The sequence below is a fragment of the Pararge aegeria genome, chromosome 7, assembly GCF_905163445.1.
Source record: "Pararge aegeria chromosome 7, ilParAegt1.1, whole genome shotgun sequence".
NCBI classification, from domain to species: domain Eukaryota; kingdom Metazoa; phylum Arthropoda; class Insecta; order Lepidoptera; family Nymphalidae; genus Pararge; species Pararge aegeria.
The window spans coordinates 2,654,456-2,671,958 of NC_053186.1; the positions used below are offsets into that span (position 1 = coordinate 2,654,456).

The window sequence follows — 17,503 nt, forward strand, 5'->3', positions numbered from 1 at the left end:
GTTCTCCATAATATTCTCAAAGATATGTGGAATCCACCTTACTGCTCTGGATCAGCGTGGTGGACAACGGCCTTAGCCCCGTCTCATTTTGGCCGAATGTCTGCAGTGTGGCCGAGTGCGGATGGCTGGGCTTTGCTTGCGCGCCGGAAACTCCAATGAGTATACAAATAAATACGTTATACTTAATTTAATTACTACAACATCGTTTCCAGACCAGCGGCGTTCATAACAACAATGGCGCGGGAGGTGGCACGATGCGCCGCCGCCCCCGCGGGTGCTCCGCCCCTGCCCGCAGCCCTGGCGCTGCAGAGGGGCCGCGCGGAGGTGCTCCGGGGCATTGAGTTGCTGATTGAGAGGATGCACGCCGAAGTCGCCGAGCTATTGGTCGAAGTGAGTTATAATCAGGGATCAGCGTAGGTCTAAACTACACTATCTACATGATCAGATTATTTACATTATTAGTTTGGGGTCAGCCTAGTGAGGTTTTATGTTTTTTTTATACTTGTTTTCTGCAATGTGCTAAAAGTTCTTTGAAGTAATAAGAATACCAGATTATCGAAAAAGTATCATTTGTTACAGAGGCTATTCGTACCTGTCTGATATGCTTCGTCACCCACACCCACAGCCGCGTTCATAGCCACATTCGCATTCATAGCCACATTCGCAGCCACTCCCACTACCACTCACACAGGCACACCCACTGCCACGCCCACAGCTTCACCCACAGCTAATCCCCTGGTCACACCCGCATCCAATCCCGTAGCCACACCCACAGCAACTCCGTTAGTGGGAGTGCCGCTGCCACTCCAAGCGTCGCTCCCACCACCACTGCCAAAACCGACAGCCACTCCCTAAGCCACGCCCAGTCCGAATGCCACTGCCACTCTTTTCGTTAAAAAAATAAATGTTATTTCTTACGACTATTCGAGAGAGCGGCCATTTTGGATTTGAAATTTGTCAGTGTATAGTATTCTACTAGTGAATCCCTCTAATTTGAGATCCATAATGAGGGATTTATGAAAAAATATGTATGTGTGGTTTTGCATTAATCATCTGATTTATCATCAAAATTTAAAAAAAATAGGTTTTGAGGTCGATTTAAATGGGACGCTTATATTATTTGCCTACAGGTAATGGACATAATCCTGCACTGCGTGGACCAATCTCACCTGAAGAGTAAGGGCCTCAACGAGGTGTTCCCGGCCATCTGTCGGTACAACCAAGTGTCCCACTGTCCGGCCACTAGGCGAATCGCAGGTACGTCATCATCTTCATCACAGAACTCTACATAGCTAGGCCTTGGCATTGCCAAGCAAATTTCTCCATCGGAGGCGGTCAGGCATGGGCAAGGAGACACTTTCCCCACTGGGAAATAACCAATCTTTTATCTTCTCCCACAGTTGTATCCACTCTCGTACTCGTGATGTCTCATTCGCACACTCGTATATTATATAATAAAAATAACAAAAATCATTTATTCACACGATTATTAAATAGTGACAGAAATCATAGATTAGTACTATTCTTGGTTGAATCACTGGTACGTAAACTGAGTAAAACCTCTTACTATAGATATCAGTGCTATTTTGCGAGAGAGATAGCACGATATTTGCCACATATAATAAATCTATTCTTTAATGGCGCGGATTTTATATGCGCTTGTTAGGAAATAGGGAATTACAGCACTTTATCTATGATAAACCCGATGATTATATTAAATATATAAACAAATCATAGTTTGTATACTCATTGATAATGTATTGAAAATAGAATAATGGCCTTTAGTAGACTGTCAAAGAAAAATATAGGATCTATGGCGGGAGACGCGAGTTTGACAAGATCGATTGGCGGGAAAGAAAAGTTAGGACGGATTTAAAGTAATGAAATGAGAAAAGGAGATTAAGTAAAGTATTGTGGATAGAACGTTACCAATTGTGAATAGATGATTTATAATGGAAACGATAAACGTAACGAAATATTGTTGTGGCGGAACAAGAGTCGTATATACTGGTGATGGAGTTGAGATAATTTGTTAAAAGTTGTTGGTACTATGGTTGTACCTGATGTTGCATCAGATAAGTATATCTCTTATATCCTTTGGGTTATTTAGGTATCATATATGGAGCCCTAGCATTATTTCATACAGATAGCTTATGTAGCAGAGGTTGCTCTATACAAACAATTTGTTTCAAAAGTCCTGATGTTATAAGTGATCATAGTAGTTATGTTTGACCTGTCTTATATGTCTTTTATCAAAGGGCCTAGCGTTATAACATATGATAGTGTTGTAATTGTGTTTATAAGTCTTGTTTTAATTGATTGAATAAAAGAGCAACGGTAGTTTCTTGCCAGTGGTCTTCTCTGCCGAAGACAGCATTCCGAACTGGTAGTAGAGTCATTTGAAGGTAACAAGTAATATGAATTATAGAGAAGCTTAATATACAGTATTAGAGTCAGTCCAGTTGTTTTATTTCACTCCTTGGGAAGTCAGGTTTATAGAGTATGGACCCACAACACTGCTTTAAAGCAGGTTGGTGGGCTTTAAAGATTTCTTTTATAAAATGAATACTTTAATAGGAAGGAAGAATAATAGTCATGAGAATAAATGATTACTGCTAACAAACTAGGTATTTAGTTACTAGCTAGGTATATTACTGTTAATTAATGAAAGATCTAAGTGCCATCCTGAACATTGTTGGTATTGAAGTGAATATCTGAACACCTTGGCTTTCCATTCTTTATAATTTTTTAGCACGCTCAAGATCTTAGTCTAGTGTTACAGTAGTTTTATAAAGTGTGCAAATAATAAGACTCGACAAATATAAATTCATATTTGCCAGATAATTTTTTTTATTTTAAATTAATTATCAAACTATTAAAATTATACATAAGTATATTATTATATATTAATATAAAGGCCGAGGGAAAGGATAAGGCCGCCAAATTGTATACGTTGTTCTGATATGTTTTCTCTTTTTATATTCTTTTTTATTCATTATTGATTCACAACCAATGTTCATGAATTGAGTTGGTAGGTATTTTGATATAAATATGGGAGCATTTTCAATACACTTCACCCCCCCGATGTCGTCGAGCCCTGGGGCTCTTCTCATGGCGAGCTTTCGCGCTCGCCCCACTCCCCCGGTGACGCCGTAGCAACCCCTCAGGTGGTTCTCGGCAAATGTCCTTCCGAAAAAGCAATACACTTCAGTCCTGTATGGACTCGAACGATGCAAAGATACCTACCGGTGTCTTAGTTTTTATCACTAGTATTTTTTGTTCTAAAGTTTATGCCGAACTTGTCTTTCACGTATATTGTGATGTTGATAAGATTCTGACATAGCTCTTAAACTTTCAGTGGGAAGTCACACAGGTCAGCTGGCAATCTACGAACTTCGTGCTGGTCGTTGCCAGTCACTAGCAGCACACACTGGCCCGGTGACCGCGTGTGCGTTCAGTCCGGACGGGCGATACCTCGTGTCCTATGCCACTTCGGACAACAGGCTGTCCTTCTGGCAGAGTACAGCTGGTAAGTCTTCTAGAAATTAAAAAAAAAAATGGTTGCAATATCATAACTTTTATACTGTTAATGTTTTTTTTAATGACATTTGTTGCATTTGAGCCATTACTTTTGACATTCATGGTTTAAAATTTACTATTAAATTATAGTTTCCTGTTAATTCTTTGCATTATGCTTGCTTCTTTATAAGTGGTGATAGCGCAGTGGGCAGGAGCTCGACTTTACTTTCGGGTTTCCATCCAAGTTCGAATCTCAGCATGCAGCTCAACTTTTCCAAGTTATGTGCATTTTAAATAATTAAAAATATCACTTGCTTCGACGGTGAAGGAAAACATCGTGAGGGAACCTGCAAACCTGAGACTTCTACATAATGTTCTCAAAGGTATGTCCACCAATCCGCACTGGGCCAGCATGGTGGACTACTGCCTTACCCCTTCTCATTGTGGGGGGAGACCCGTGCCCTGTAATGGGTCGATATGATGATTTTACAAATAAAGATATTATATTCATCCATCCTTAGCCAGCCTTCTTTCTCTTATGGAATAGACTTCTGAAGTAATGAACTTCCCGCAGGCATGTTCGGCTTGGGCGCGGCGCAGACACGCTGCGTGAAGTGCTACAGCACGGCGCCAATGGCGGACGTGGCGCGGCTAAACCCAGCTCGCCTGGCGCGGCTCGTCTGGACCAACTCGCGCTCCGTCACCCTTATGCTTGCGGACGGCTCCGAGACCAGGTTCAACGTGTAAAGCGGCTCTTATTATACCACAATAACTTATATAATATACAGGGCTATATAAAAAATACCAAAAAGCTCTCGGCCTTTTGTTACTGTCATTAAAACTAACAACTTTTGTTCTATGACTTTTCAAAATTCAAATATTAATTTATATGTATAAATATATATATATATATATATATATATATATGTATATATATATATATGTATATAAATATGTACATATTTATGTTATAAATAGATATATATATATAAATATATATATATATATATTAATAAATCAATTTATTTATCACTGTGAAACCATGTACATTTGATTTGATAACGGTGTATAGTCGGGTCAGTGACCGCATGATAGAGTCATAGGTAGACATGGGTAGAATAAAGAGAGAGAGTTGATAGTTACAGGTTATTTATGTAAAATTTTGAATATTTCACAAACTAAAGAAAAAAAATTGTTTGGTTTATTTAAAACAACTGCAGGCCGGGACCTTTCTGGTATTTATTATTTAACCCTGTATACAAATGAACGAATGAATATCTTCCATTCATTAATGCACCATAATATGTACCTACGTTATTATTAATAAATCGCCTTCCGCAACGATATGGTGATAGCAAAAATTTGATTTAAATTCAATTTCCAAAATTCTTTACTAATATAGTCCTTTAGCTTACTATGAAGCTTTCATAGACTTATGTTTGCATTATTGTGAGATTATGGTGATAACTACATTCGTTAACTTAATACTAAAAAGAGGTCGCCCTGGTCTAAGCCCGGAAAAAACTTGGCCGGGTTTTTTTTATCGCCTTCTCTCAGTCAATTCAAATTTAGCTATGAAGTCAGAGCAATTCATACAAAAGCTTTTTTATTGTTTATGTAATCCTTCATCATATAATTACTTATTAAATTGTATTCATGTAAATGTAAAAACAAAGTTATTTAGTTTTCATCTAAATATGAAAGAAAGAAAAATAAAATTACTTGTTAAATTTTTCTTATTTGGTAACTATTATAAAACCGAATAATTAAAAACAGTCATAATCAAAAACTAAATCAAAAAACTTACATGAGATATTAATATTAATTATAATTACAAATTAGAATTTCTGCCTACGTGTAACCTTACAAGGAGTTTATTATTTAGCTTGTAAATTAGAGAGTCGTATATTTTTGTTAATGCCTTCAGATCGCTGTTACTGCTTACCCACGTTATTTTGTTCTCGGATGCTATAGGCGACCTTATATTATATGTATGCAGTTATAAATCATCAGAATCATCAACCAACCACCGGCCCAGTACAGGGCACGGATCTCTCAGAATGACAAGGGTTCAGGCCAAAATCCACCACGCCGGCCAGGTGCGAATTGTTAGAGTAATTTAAATGGTAATAGTCACACATAATGTTTCCTTACTTAGAATTTTAAAAGTAGTACTTTTTGTAAAAGAATATTATTAGAAAGTACTTTAAATTACAAATAATTTCGACCATACTAGAAAAAAAAATTACAAGTTATCATCCGACGTATTGAAAAAAATAATGCAAAAGTAAATTATGGTAACAGTCGTTACCATACTATTCGTCGGGACTCGGGAGATGCAAAATGTTCTACTGCTTGCTGTCATATGTGATTTTGCACTAGTTGTACAGTGCAACATCACATATGCTTTACAATGTTTATTAGAATGAAGAGATTGTATAGATTATGTATTACCTTATTTAATCCAACCTAACCAAACTAAAACTTATTTTAAAAACTAACATTACTCAAAATAAAATACTAAACTAACTCAAAACTAACAGCCCTATGTTTATTACTTAAAAGAACATACAATGAAAGGGATTATTATATTTTAGTATGGATCTTATGGATTCCATTAAAAAAAAAAGTGTGTGCGTGTAACCTTTACGCGCGATTGAAGTAAAACTTTTAGTATTTTTTATTAATGAAAGAGTGAAATGTTCCTGAGACTCCGACATTTCATTTAATATTCACTATTTCATTTTATATTCTATTTAAAATTCATTAATATCACTTTCACATTTTATAAATATTTTCATTTGTTAAATAGAATAATTGAGAGTAGAAAATGGAAGGTTAGATCAGCACATGTCAATGTAACCTTGTCATTGAATATTATAGAATGTCGCAGTCGTCGGAAAATTTATTATATTTAGAGATTTTTAAAAAACTCGATTTACTTTTTTTTTTTTAAATCACCTTGCTATTCACAATTGATCCATTTGAAAATATTGGAAATAAATAATCCTAATTGATTATGATATTTGCCACTAGCTGGTGTATTATTATTTTAAATAAGAGCATTTAGTCACAGTTGTGGACAAAGGTAAATGTAATAATCTTCGACAAATTTTTTAACTAATAACAATCAGTGGTCATGTTAACTAAAACTATTCTAATATACATCAAAGAGGTATATAATATATTGATAATATATAACACGTATAAGTCAAAAAGCGTGGAGTATTTATGAAATATTCTTCCGACCAATCCAATTTTTTTTTTAAATAGCGGAAACTACACAGATGTCTGACGTAAGCGTTACTTCCGTCAGAAAAAATCTGAGTTACTCCCTAGTCGCGCCAAAAGAAGTTTTACTTCAAAAAAGAAAATGGCGAAAGTGTAGATGAGCCAGTATATTCAATGCCCTTTTGAAAATTAAAAAACCACACCACCCACATTATCCTGTTTTTGAACATTTTTAAGATAAAACATTCCAGGCATTACCCTGTCAACAAGGCGCGGGGTAAAACTATAGAGTGGCCCATGTATGGAATGAGTTGGTTGGTCGATGGAGAGGACAACGTGCCCGCACTACTTCTATGGGTTATTTCTGTTTAACTTGGAACAATATTTTCGATACTTTTTTTTATGTAAAGTGATGAATGTAGACATTGAATGTAAGAAATTTTCGACTTAAAATTACCTAATGTAAAGAGTGCTTATACTTTAGGACAGGAACATAGTAACTATGGATTATATAAACTGCGTTTTAAACAAAGATTTTCGGGGTTAATCAACATTTCTTAAATGCATGGATGGTCGCACTTCTTAAATGCATGGATCGTTGGCATGTACCCGTTGAACTATATTTAAGACATAAACTGCGTCTTAGTAAAAGTATTTATAAAAATGTTATCAAGAAAACTCGCTCGTCACCTAAAAAGGACCTAATGATCATTGATTTAAAGCTCAGGTTCGCACTCTTTTAGGGCCAAACGATTGTAAAATAAAATTAAAGACTTTAAATCATCAAAACTTAGATACATTTTACTTTGACTGTATATTTCCATACTCGAAAAGGTCGGATGTGCTAGCGTGCACTCATTTTTTTTTAATATCGATGTTGCCAGATACCTGATACGTTTGTCGGTTTATTAGTATTATATTTATAATGTTACAGTAAAATAACATATAATATAAGTATTGTGTAAAGTATGTTATATTAATCAGATATTTATTAATGTTGTTTCAGTTAAAATAAACGTTTCTTTGGAAAAAGTTGTTTAATTTTTTTTTTTAACTTTAATAATATAAAACACATAGACATATAGAAAGCACTTTCATGCATATTTAATTACAAATATTACCCTTTCAGATTACGAATTACTAGAGATATACTCGTTATATTAAAACTGAACCTACAAGGATTCTAAACGTGCCTTTGCTTGAGAAGCGGGATATTTAGTATGGATAAATTATAGCTTTTTTTTTTTTATATTTATTGCAACACTAGCTGCTGTTGTTTCAATGGGGAACTAACTATCTGTGTGGTAAAAAAGAAGGTGGAAGGCTTCGTGCTTGGCGGACGCGATTTTTTCAGATTTTTCTTTAAAGTTACTGTGAACTCGTTTCGAGGAGGATTGGTGTTCTTTGTATTGTGCATGTAATGTTGTTGTTTTACTCATAGTGGTAGGTTCTTTTAAAATATTATAAAATTTTCAAATTTACAATATAATATTTTGAAGAACTTGCGTATATAAGCGGCTAGCTGCTGTGAGTTTGACACTGGTACTGCGGTATGTGCGGTATAAGCGGCACGAGTCCTTTTCGGGGCTAGTTTGCGAACTTTCCCGCCCTTTTCGTCAATCTATTTCTCCTGTATGTTTAGGCATACACTGGGGAAAATTAAAATGAGTAACTTATGACATTAATTCCTTTGTGTTGATTGATGCAATGACATTGATTTGCGAACTGTCGGCTCGAAGTGAACCTTACAAAAAGTAAATCGACGCCTGACGGTAATACACTGCAATTTACACTAAACTAAGAATTGGTCTTTCCAATGTCTTGGGCCTTAGCATCTTAATTAGTGTTGCCCAAATTCAGTCTTGGTCTTGCAGTCTTGGTCTTGTTCTTGCGTTTTTGCAAGACCAAGACCAAGAACAAGACCGCGTATTTTTAGCAAGACCAAGACCAAGACTGACCGTGCAAGACTTGAGCAAGAACAAGACATAGCCTGCAAGACTCTTGCGTCTTGCAGCTAGGACTTAGCGCTATTTCACGGAGTAGTTAGGTGTAACAGTTCGGTGTATAGGTAGGTAGGTACGCTTAGGAATTCTATGAGACGCAAAAAACTATATCAAAGAATATGAAAAACTGGACCTATGCGCATTACGACTAATACCATAAACATAGCGAATAAAAAAATATCTATTAAAATCAAACTGAGTGCATGCATAGTTATGTTTTAACCATCGGCACTTTGATAATGCGGCATCAAAGGTTTTGTACTTACTTCTCAAAGAAATTTGCCGCTTTTCGGAAGTACATGGTTATGATACACGCGCCGGCGGCTTCTTTTGAAATCTAAAACAATCGTTGCCGCCGCGCCGAAATCATAACATTTGACACTATTCATGCAAAATAATTTCGAATTTTAAGAGTACCTACAGGTGTTCCAAAGAATAAATAAGTTTCAGATTGGTGATTTTAGATTGGTGGAGGACGCATGAGACAGAGTATCCGATTTTATCGAAAATGGTCCGTGATTTTCTCTCAATACCTGCAACTTCAGTACCTGCTGAGAGGTTATTTTCTAAAGCATCATTAGTAATTAGAAAACATAGAAATAGGTTAAGTGATGAGTCAGCCAGATGGTTACTTTGTATTAATTCTTGGTCAAAAGAATTGATATAAAGTATCATAACCTAATGATAAAGCTGTTGATTTGTGTTGTATTTTATTTTTTATTCAAATAAATGATAAATCGTAAAACTCTTTTATTAAATTTCTTATAAGTTGAGGGTTCAATCTCTTTCTAGACAGATAAGTATTGTTCTTTAAAATACAGTCAAGTTATTGTAATTAATTTGTTTTTTTACATGTTTTAGCAAATGTAAGCTTATAAATCATAAATGTTTATTAAGAAACAGTTACTTCCATGGAAAACGACATATAGGTCAGTTGATTTTTCGAATTTCTTATCAAATCTTCAGTTATTTATTAATCTGCTTGATCTTTACTATGGCTATGTTAATTCAAGCTCACAATGTTCCAATTCTAATACGTTTTTCTAAGATTTAAAGTAAACTTTAATAAATAGTAATAGACTAATAGGTAATTGCAAGACTTGCAAGACTCTTGCTGCAAGACCAAGACCAAGACCAAGACTGGGAGCGCAAGACCAAGACCAAGACCAAGACCAGGTGTATTGGCGCAAGACCAAGACCAAGACTGGCTAAGTCTCGTCTTGTTCTTGCATTTGGGCAACACTAATCTTAATGCCATAGGCCGGTACATCTCCTGATGTTTTATATTTTAAGTTTCCCTAACTTTTATAAAACAAACCTATATACACCTGACATAAGCAGCAGAGGCTAACCTGTGTAGATCCAGAAAAAAAAACTATGTGTTTTTTTACTTTACAACTAACTGTACCTACTAAGTTATTTCAAAATCATATCTGTCTTCCGATTTTCTATTTCTAACTTAAGTAAAGAATTAAATAGTTGCTTAGGTGTGAACAGAACTACTGCTTACAGTCACGTGCGCTATTTTGAAAGAGAAGCACAATCGAGATGGAAGCACTATTTATTACCAAAATGATCACTTGTGAGTTGTTAAATTCAAGTGATAAAAGTAATTTTAAGTAATTTTTTTTTAAGCCAGTGTAACAAACTTATCTTAAATATTTTCGCAACCCAAATAGTAACGACAAAACAATTTTAGAAGCAATATGCACAGAATGCCCCTAGGCTAGACCCCTAAGGCATGCTCCATTTGAAAACTGAAACCTCAATGTATGTAGTCCGCAACATGCTCCTATAGGAATTAGCTTATAATATGAAGTATTTAAACACTTTATTTTTATTCGAATAAAGCGCTCTGAACGCATCCAACCACTTTTATAATAATTAGAAGCGTAAGTTACTTAACCACATGCACACAGCCTTATTAAATCATGAATATCCTATACGCTCCATTGCTAGACTAAAAGCTTCTGCCAATGGAAGGGTTTGTCCATAATTACCACACTGGGCAGACAACCCTGTAGTACGCTGCTAGCCGTTATCAGTTTGATTCCTTAGTCGACTCGTACGACATCCGCGGGTGGTAACAACTGTATTCTGATTTTCTGTCAACTGTAATGACTTTTGATTCATTTATCGTTCATTTTGTTTCTTATTAATATAATATTTCATAGTAATAAATATATATACATAATGTTTATATATATATTTCTTGTGTGCGTGTGTATGTTACTGAACTCCTCCTAAACGGCTGGGCCGATTTAAATGAATTTTTTGGTATGCGTTTTGGTGGAACCCTGGATGGTTTAGATTCACAAATCAGCCCGACAGATGGCGCGGGGGTCCGCTAGTTACTATATAAAATTTTAATTTATTTAAAAAAAACAGCAATTAATATAATCTATTGATTTTGATGCCTAGGTATTTCTTATTTTAAATGTGCTATATTTAACCTTAATTCATTAAAGCATACCGTTCTTACGATCAATTGGAAGTAACAGGAAAAAAACACTACGTATTCAACACAAATGATTCCTACGAGAACTAAAAAAAAAAAATTCCGTCTCTAGCTAAGTTTCAAGTTAGGTTTCTAGACTTTTTTGATGAGCTCTATTAAACTATTATATTAAATTACAATTTACATCTACTGAAACATTATTTTCTAAGATAAACGACCTATTCCTTTGTTTGCAAGTATACTGAATTAAAAAAAAAAATCTGACACTTCACACTTGTTGGCAATTGAACTCTGACATTTGGATTTGTTGTTGAAGTAAGTCGCCGATTTCTCGTAATTTTTCCCGGAGAAACGTATTAAAAATGTAAAATTTAAGACTTTTATGTTCTCAATGGAACAGTGATCTCAAATATTTACAGTATTAGTCAGTAAAGTATCAGTATTTTATCAAAATGGTGGATTTGAGTGGTGGTCATGATGGACCTCTGGAGCATGAAATTTCCAACACAGTTTTTATTCTTCCAGGCATCATAGTGTTCAGTTTAACAGGTAATATATATTGCTAACATTATAAGCTTTGATATTCATTCGGATTTTAGGCAATTATCTTTATATCCTTTGAGTTATTCCCTACAATATCGTGATAAAAAAAATCCACGAAAACGGATTTTTCTTACATTTCGCGCAATTTTAGTGCCTCAGTTCGTAAGCACTAATGTCCCTACACCTTTATTAATACTTTTAATTCTACTATAGCTAATTGGACTTGCTTTTAGATCCCTCATAGTTATAGAAGATCCAATTTAGTTCACACCTCACGATAAAAATAATAATGTATATTGGTGTTATGATAGGCCCTAGGTTATGATTAGACTTTGCTGTTGTGCGAAAGTAGATTCTCTGAACAATAATAAAGAAAGACAAAAGACAAAGCCAACATTGCAGCTAGAAAAGCTTTGTAGAAATTCAGGGCTTGTTTTTTCACACATTCAACTTTTGTGTCCACTATTTAAATAAATCAACATAGATATACTGTGGTCCAATTTTTTAAATTATTATTGCATTGTACATGCATTTATATTTTAAAACATATTTTGGAACAATGGAAGTGAAAAATGTATGGTAGTAATAAACTAAACAAGACACTTATGGGATCTTGTTATGGGGCAGAGCTGCTGATATAGAAACTATATTTATAATACAGAAAAGAGCTGTGTGATCGATATATAAACTTAGATCACACGAATCCCTTCGTACCAAATTTAAAGAAATAGGTATACTTACAGTAGCCTCGCAATATATTTATAATAATATTATCTTTATTAAACAAAACATAAGTAATTATAAACAAAAAGTCGATATAAACAGTCGACTAACTAGAAACGGACATAAATTAGTGATATCTGCATATCGTCTGAGAAAAGTACAGAAATCCTTTGTGGAGATGGGCATAAGCTTTTATAACATGATACCGAAGGTAATATTAGATCTACCTGTACCTAAGTTTAAACAATATATTAAAACACATTTAATAAATCGTGGTTACTACACGATTGATGAATTCCTAAATGACAAGGCTGCTTGGAAGCCGGCCACTCCGCTCCCATCTCTCACAAAACAGAAAAATTCTAAAGATTGTTAAACTTTAAAATGATGTTGGAAAAGAGCATTCTGCTGAGTTTCTTGCCGGCTCTTCTCAGTGGAATCTGCCTTCCGAACCAGTGGTAGAGTCACTACAAACAGACTTGATGTTTCATAAGTGCTTATTAATTAGGCCTACTTGAAATAAATGAATTTTTAATTTGCACTTGACATATCTATTGTTGTACAATTCTCACACGGAAAAATATAGGAGTTTCTGATTGCATCTTAGGAGCTACATTTCATGTGGTTTTTACTGTAGATTAACAGTTATAGGCACGCCATTTTTTTTAACCTGTTTTATATTGTACAAAATATTATGTTATTGTCTAGTGTAAATTCAAAAATAGAAAATATAGTTAATAATAAATACATTCTAACAAAATGTTCTATGTAAATTTTTATAAATTTTGAAGCATTATTTATGTGTGTTTATCTGTATATTATAAGTATTTAAATGTATATTATTCATAAAAGTATTGGGTCTTATTGTATATAATACAGGGCCAGGATGTGTTTAGTTTAGATGGATACTATAATAGCATTTATAGTGTATTCATTATTTATTATAAAATAACTTGCAAAGATTGTTACCATTATAAGACAGATGAGTAAAATTTCATGTCAACCAATCAACTTTGCGAACGAAAACATTGAAGCAAAATTTTTGTATACCTATTTAAATATAACTGACACTGGTCTATCTTAGCTGTCATTTTTGAAGACTGACAACTTAGTAATCATTACTAGAATAGCCCAAACTATGCAATTATACCCTACTAAAATTATAAATGCGAATGATTGTTTGGATGGCTATATGTTAGTTACTCTTTCATGCTAAAATTCCCTAACCAGTTTGGCATGGCATTAGATTATACACTGGGTTTACCGATAGGCTACTTTCTATCCCAGAAAAATATAGTTCTTGCAGGAATGCAAACATAATAAATGCTACTTGGTTAAGTACCTAATAAAGTATCTCATGAGCATATATAAAGACCATATTATTTTGTTACTTTGTATTTATTACTTAATGTATCCATAGATAACATGTATTATTAAACGAATTATGTTAAGTTATGGTCCAATTCATAAGTTGTTCTTCTATTCTCCACTATTACCTTTGTGTATAGGAATTCATACTGATTATAATATTGTAGTAACTCATGCGATAAATGTGAATGGAGTGCCATCCTTTTCACTGTGTAAATTGACATGCCCAAATTGGTTAAATTTCGAGAATTCTCCTCAGTAAGAAACGACACATATGTTTACAAAATCTATGTGCCTAATTTGGCATTAATTTGGCATTTGTGCCTAATTATGCGCTACTACAAGTCCAAGCTGTGACATATATTTTATAATCCTATTCTAATATTATAAATGTGAAAGTTAGTGGGGATTTTATTTTTGATTTTTCACGCAAAAACTACTCATGCATATGTTACATTAGAATAACATAGGGTATATTTTCCAAATGTATTTTATAAATAAGTCAAAATATAGCAAAAAGTCTCAAGTTAGGCATGCGCTGCATAAACCATTACTGTAAAGCAAAGATAATGTAAGGTGGGATTGTTCATCTTTAACAGTTCTTAATCTCAGCGGATATAACATTCTCATTCTCTTCTAAAATTCAATTTTTTTTAAATATAGTAGTAATAGAGTTTTTTGTGGGCAGAGCTCGTCCGGGGAAAGTACTAACGCCATGTTTATTGTTGTATGCTGTGTTCGGTCTGTAATCACAGGCAAATGTGGCTTAACACGTACGCCTCAGGTTCGTAGACAAAGGGTGGCATGCTGCAGGACGAGTTCCGTTGATGCACCGCTTACTGTTTGCCTATACGAATGTGGTTATCGCCATCATCTCACTACCGTGTAATTCATATGTACGCATCAAAAGTGCCACCTATGGGCCTACTTGAATAAAGATATTGTTCACTTCGACTTTGACTTATATAGGCGATAGTTTTTCACTTACCATCAGGTGGGCCGTTTACTTGGTCCGTCGACTACTACTATAAAAAAAAAAAAAAAACTAATCGCTATTTCCTGTGAACTACACCATTCGCGTATCCGACGATTCAGCTCCACGTGGCGATATCCATAATAATATCGGTCACACTTCACGTCAACAAACCAACCCGTTCGTGACGACTGAAGACGTGTTCAAAACTTCAGCTCCGCGTCAAATTGTGATCACAAATAATGGCGGACCTGCAGAACGAGGAGCTCCAGAAACTTGAGGAGTTGCTACAGGATGAGAACTACCAGCCCTCGAGGAAGGAACTGCTAGAACTCCTGCAGTCCTCAGAAATGGATGAGGAGATGAAGGAGAGTCTCAAGAGTATGCTGGCGGGGGACCTGCCACAGTTCTTCGGCGGGCATGGGGTCGGGACATATTTGGCTGTTACCTTCGTTGTTATCATGTTTTTAATAATTAGTGAGTATATTAACGCCGTGTTGGTGTAATTGGCATATTAACGACCCTTAGTTCAAGTTGTGCTCGCTCGCAATCGAAGAGTATCGATATATTGAAATATCAGAGTAATATGGATACCATACATATTGTACTAAAGCTCAAATTTGACTACCTGAAGTAAAGGAGCTCTAAAGTAGCCGGTATTGTAAAAATGCCGGGATGGAGTTTGTTTTGCAAAAACTACGCCACTGCAAGCGAAAGAATCTTGAACCAATTATACGGTAAAATAATTTCTCGGTATCAGTTCATAAAAAGCTTGATTAAGGCCTCTACATGCGATCCGTAACACCGATCGACTGCGCGCAAGAGTGCCCAGTGTAAAATTTTCTGAATTGGTTTACCTACACACGACTACATGACTTTGACTTTGACTTTTGACTATTCGAATGCGTGAAAGTTAAATTCGATTTGTGTAGAATCGAAATGGTTACCTGTTACAATTATGTTTCCGAGTATTTTAACTAGATGGCACTCTTTTATAGGCACCTAGCAATCCATCGCTTCTCAACTATTTATATATTTTATATGCTATAGATTGCAACGTCTTCGTCAGTACGTCCACTTCTGGACATTGGATATACGTATATTGGTAAGGAGTTCCAAACACCACGGTCTTGTACCGCTTGGTTCGGGCGGCTTCCTGCAACTCGCTTGATGTCGAACGTCCTTCTCGTCGGGGGTCTAACAATGCTGCGTTTACCGGAGAAACGTGCCCCGCCCATTGCCACTTTAGCTCCGCGATTCTTTGAGATATGTAGGTAACTGTGGTTCTTTTACGGATCTCCTCATTCCTGATTCGATCACGTAGCGATACTACAAGTATAGCTCTCTCTATCGCCCGCTGAGTGACAATGAGCCTTCTTATATACTTAGTTAGCGACAACGTCTCATGTTGGCCGCTAATTATGACGTTAAGTATAATTATTATACGTATAATAATATGATTATTAGTATAATATAATTATTAGTATAATATAATTATTAGTATAATTATAAGTATAATTATTATACGTATAATAATTATTATGTGTCTATGCCCATAAATTAGAGAAATTTCCTCGAACTCCATGGGATGACCTCGTCAGATCCTGAGTTGGTGATAACAGGACCACCTCGATAGTTAAACAATAAAATAATTTTAAAATGCGGTCCCCAATTCCCGGAGAAATAATAAGTCAAAGAAAGCCTAATTTTATTAATCGGTTAAAAATATAGCAGAACAGTTTGTTGCATTTAATAGTTCAATTATAAGGAAGATTATTTTTTTACGACTCCTACGAGTAAGCGATGTTATAGCGCGGGCGGGCTATAGCAATCGGTGGATCGGCGTTTATTGTGTGGGATAGTGAATAATTTTTTTTTTGTGGACAAAAAAATAAACTTATCTGTAAAGCTAAGATATAGGTACAACAACATAGGTATGCCTACCCATTATCTTGTCTTATCTGGTAGAAATAGTACAAGTGAATGGAAGACATAATTATCTCATCGAGCGCATTTTAGTCCTACAGAAAATATGCGAATAATATCATAAATATCTGAAGGATATTTAAGTTTGATTTTTGTATTTATGTATGAAATTAAAAAGTTCAAAACTACAGAATACTACATTCTCAGCTAGTAGTAGTAATATTTAATTCAGAAATATATAAGGATTTCGGCCTGAAATAATTATAGTTGTAAAGCAAACCAGAAACCGGGAGAAACTATTTTTATAACGTGGGCAAAAATGTTGTTGTTTAGTATTAAGCCAGATTAACACAACGCATGTCGAAAATATTTAAACAATTATACAATCGTCGCTATTACACATAGAAAGTTATTTCTTAACTCACAAGAACGGGAAATTGGAATAGTCCCGAGACTTAGCCATAGCGCAGCGTTAACGGGTGCAGGTAGTTTTATATTTATCAAAGAGCTGTTAATTTCGATTTATCACAATTACTAATCTCTTTTTTAATTTAGATAACTGTATGTTACGCAATTGTTATGTAGGTTAATTTATATGAATCGAGCCCGCGACTTCGTCCGCGTATAACTTGTAATACGTAACATTTTTCGATACACTCTTGACCACCACTATACACTCTTGACGTAACTGCCTCTTTGGTCTAGTGCTGAGCATCTTTGACTGCAGATCACGTAGCATAGGTTCAATCCCCGGGTCGG

At 35.1% G+C, this 17,503-nt stretch overlaps 2 protein-coding genes across 4 annotated transcripts in view; one reads left to right on the forward strand and one right to left on the reverse strand.

Moving 5' to 3' along the window:
• LOC120624873 (WD repeat-containing protein 7) overlaps positions 1–4,338 on the forward strand; it is a 191,710-nt gene extending 187,372 nt beyond the window's left edge. For all 3 annotated transcript variants that reach the window (XM_039891626.1, XM_039891628.1, XM_039891627.1), the window contains 4 exons: positions 213–390; positions 1,131–1,257; positions 3,359–3,529; positions 4,094–4,338. In XM_039891626.1, the coding sequence (XP_039747560.1) occupies positions 213–390; positions 1,131–1,257; positions 3,359–3,529; positions 4,094–4,266 (649 nt within the window). In that variant the 3' untranslated portion in view covers positions 4,267–4,338. The remainder of the gene's footprint in view (positions 1–212; positions 391–1,130; positions 1,258–3,358; positions 3,530–4,093) is intronic.
• Positions 1–17,503, reverse strand: part of LOC120624875 (cyclin-T-like) — a 69,054-nt gene that overhangs the window by 6,205 nt on the left and 45,346 nt on the right. The gene's annotated exons all lie outside the window — the stretch shown is intronic.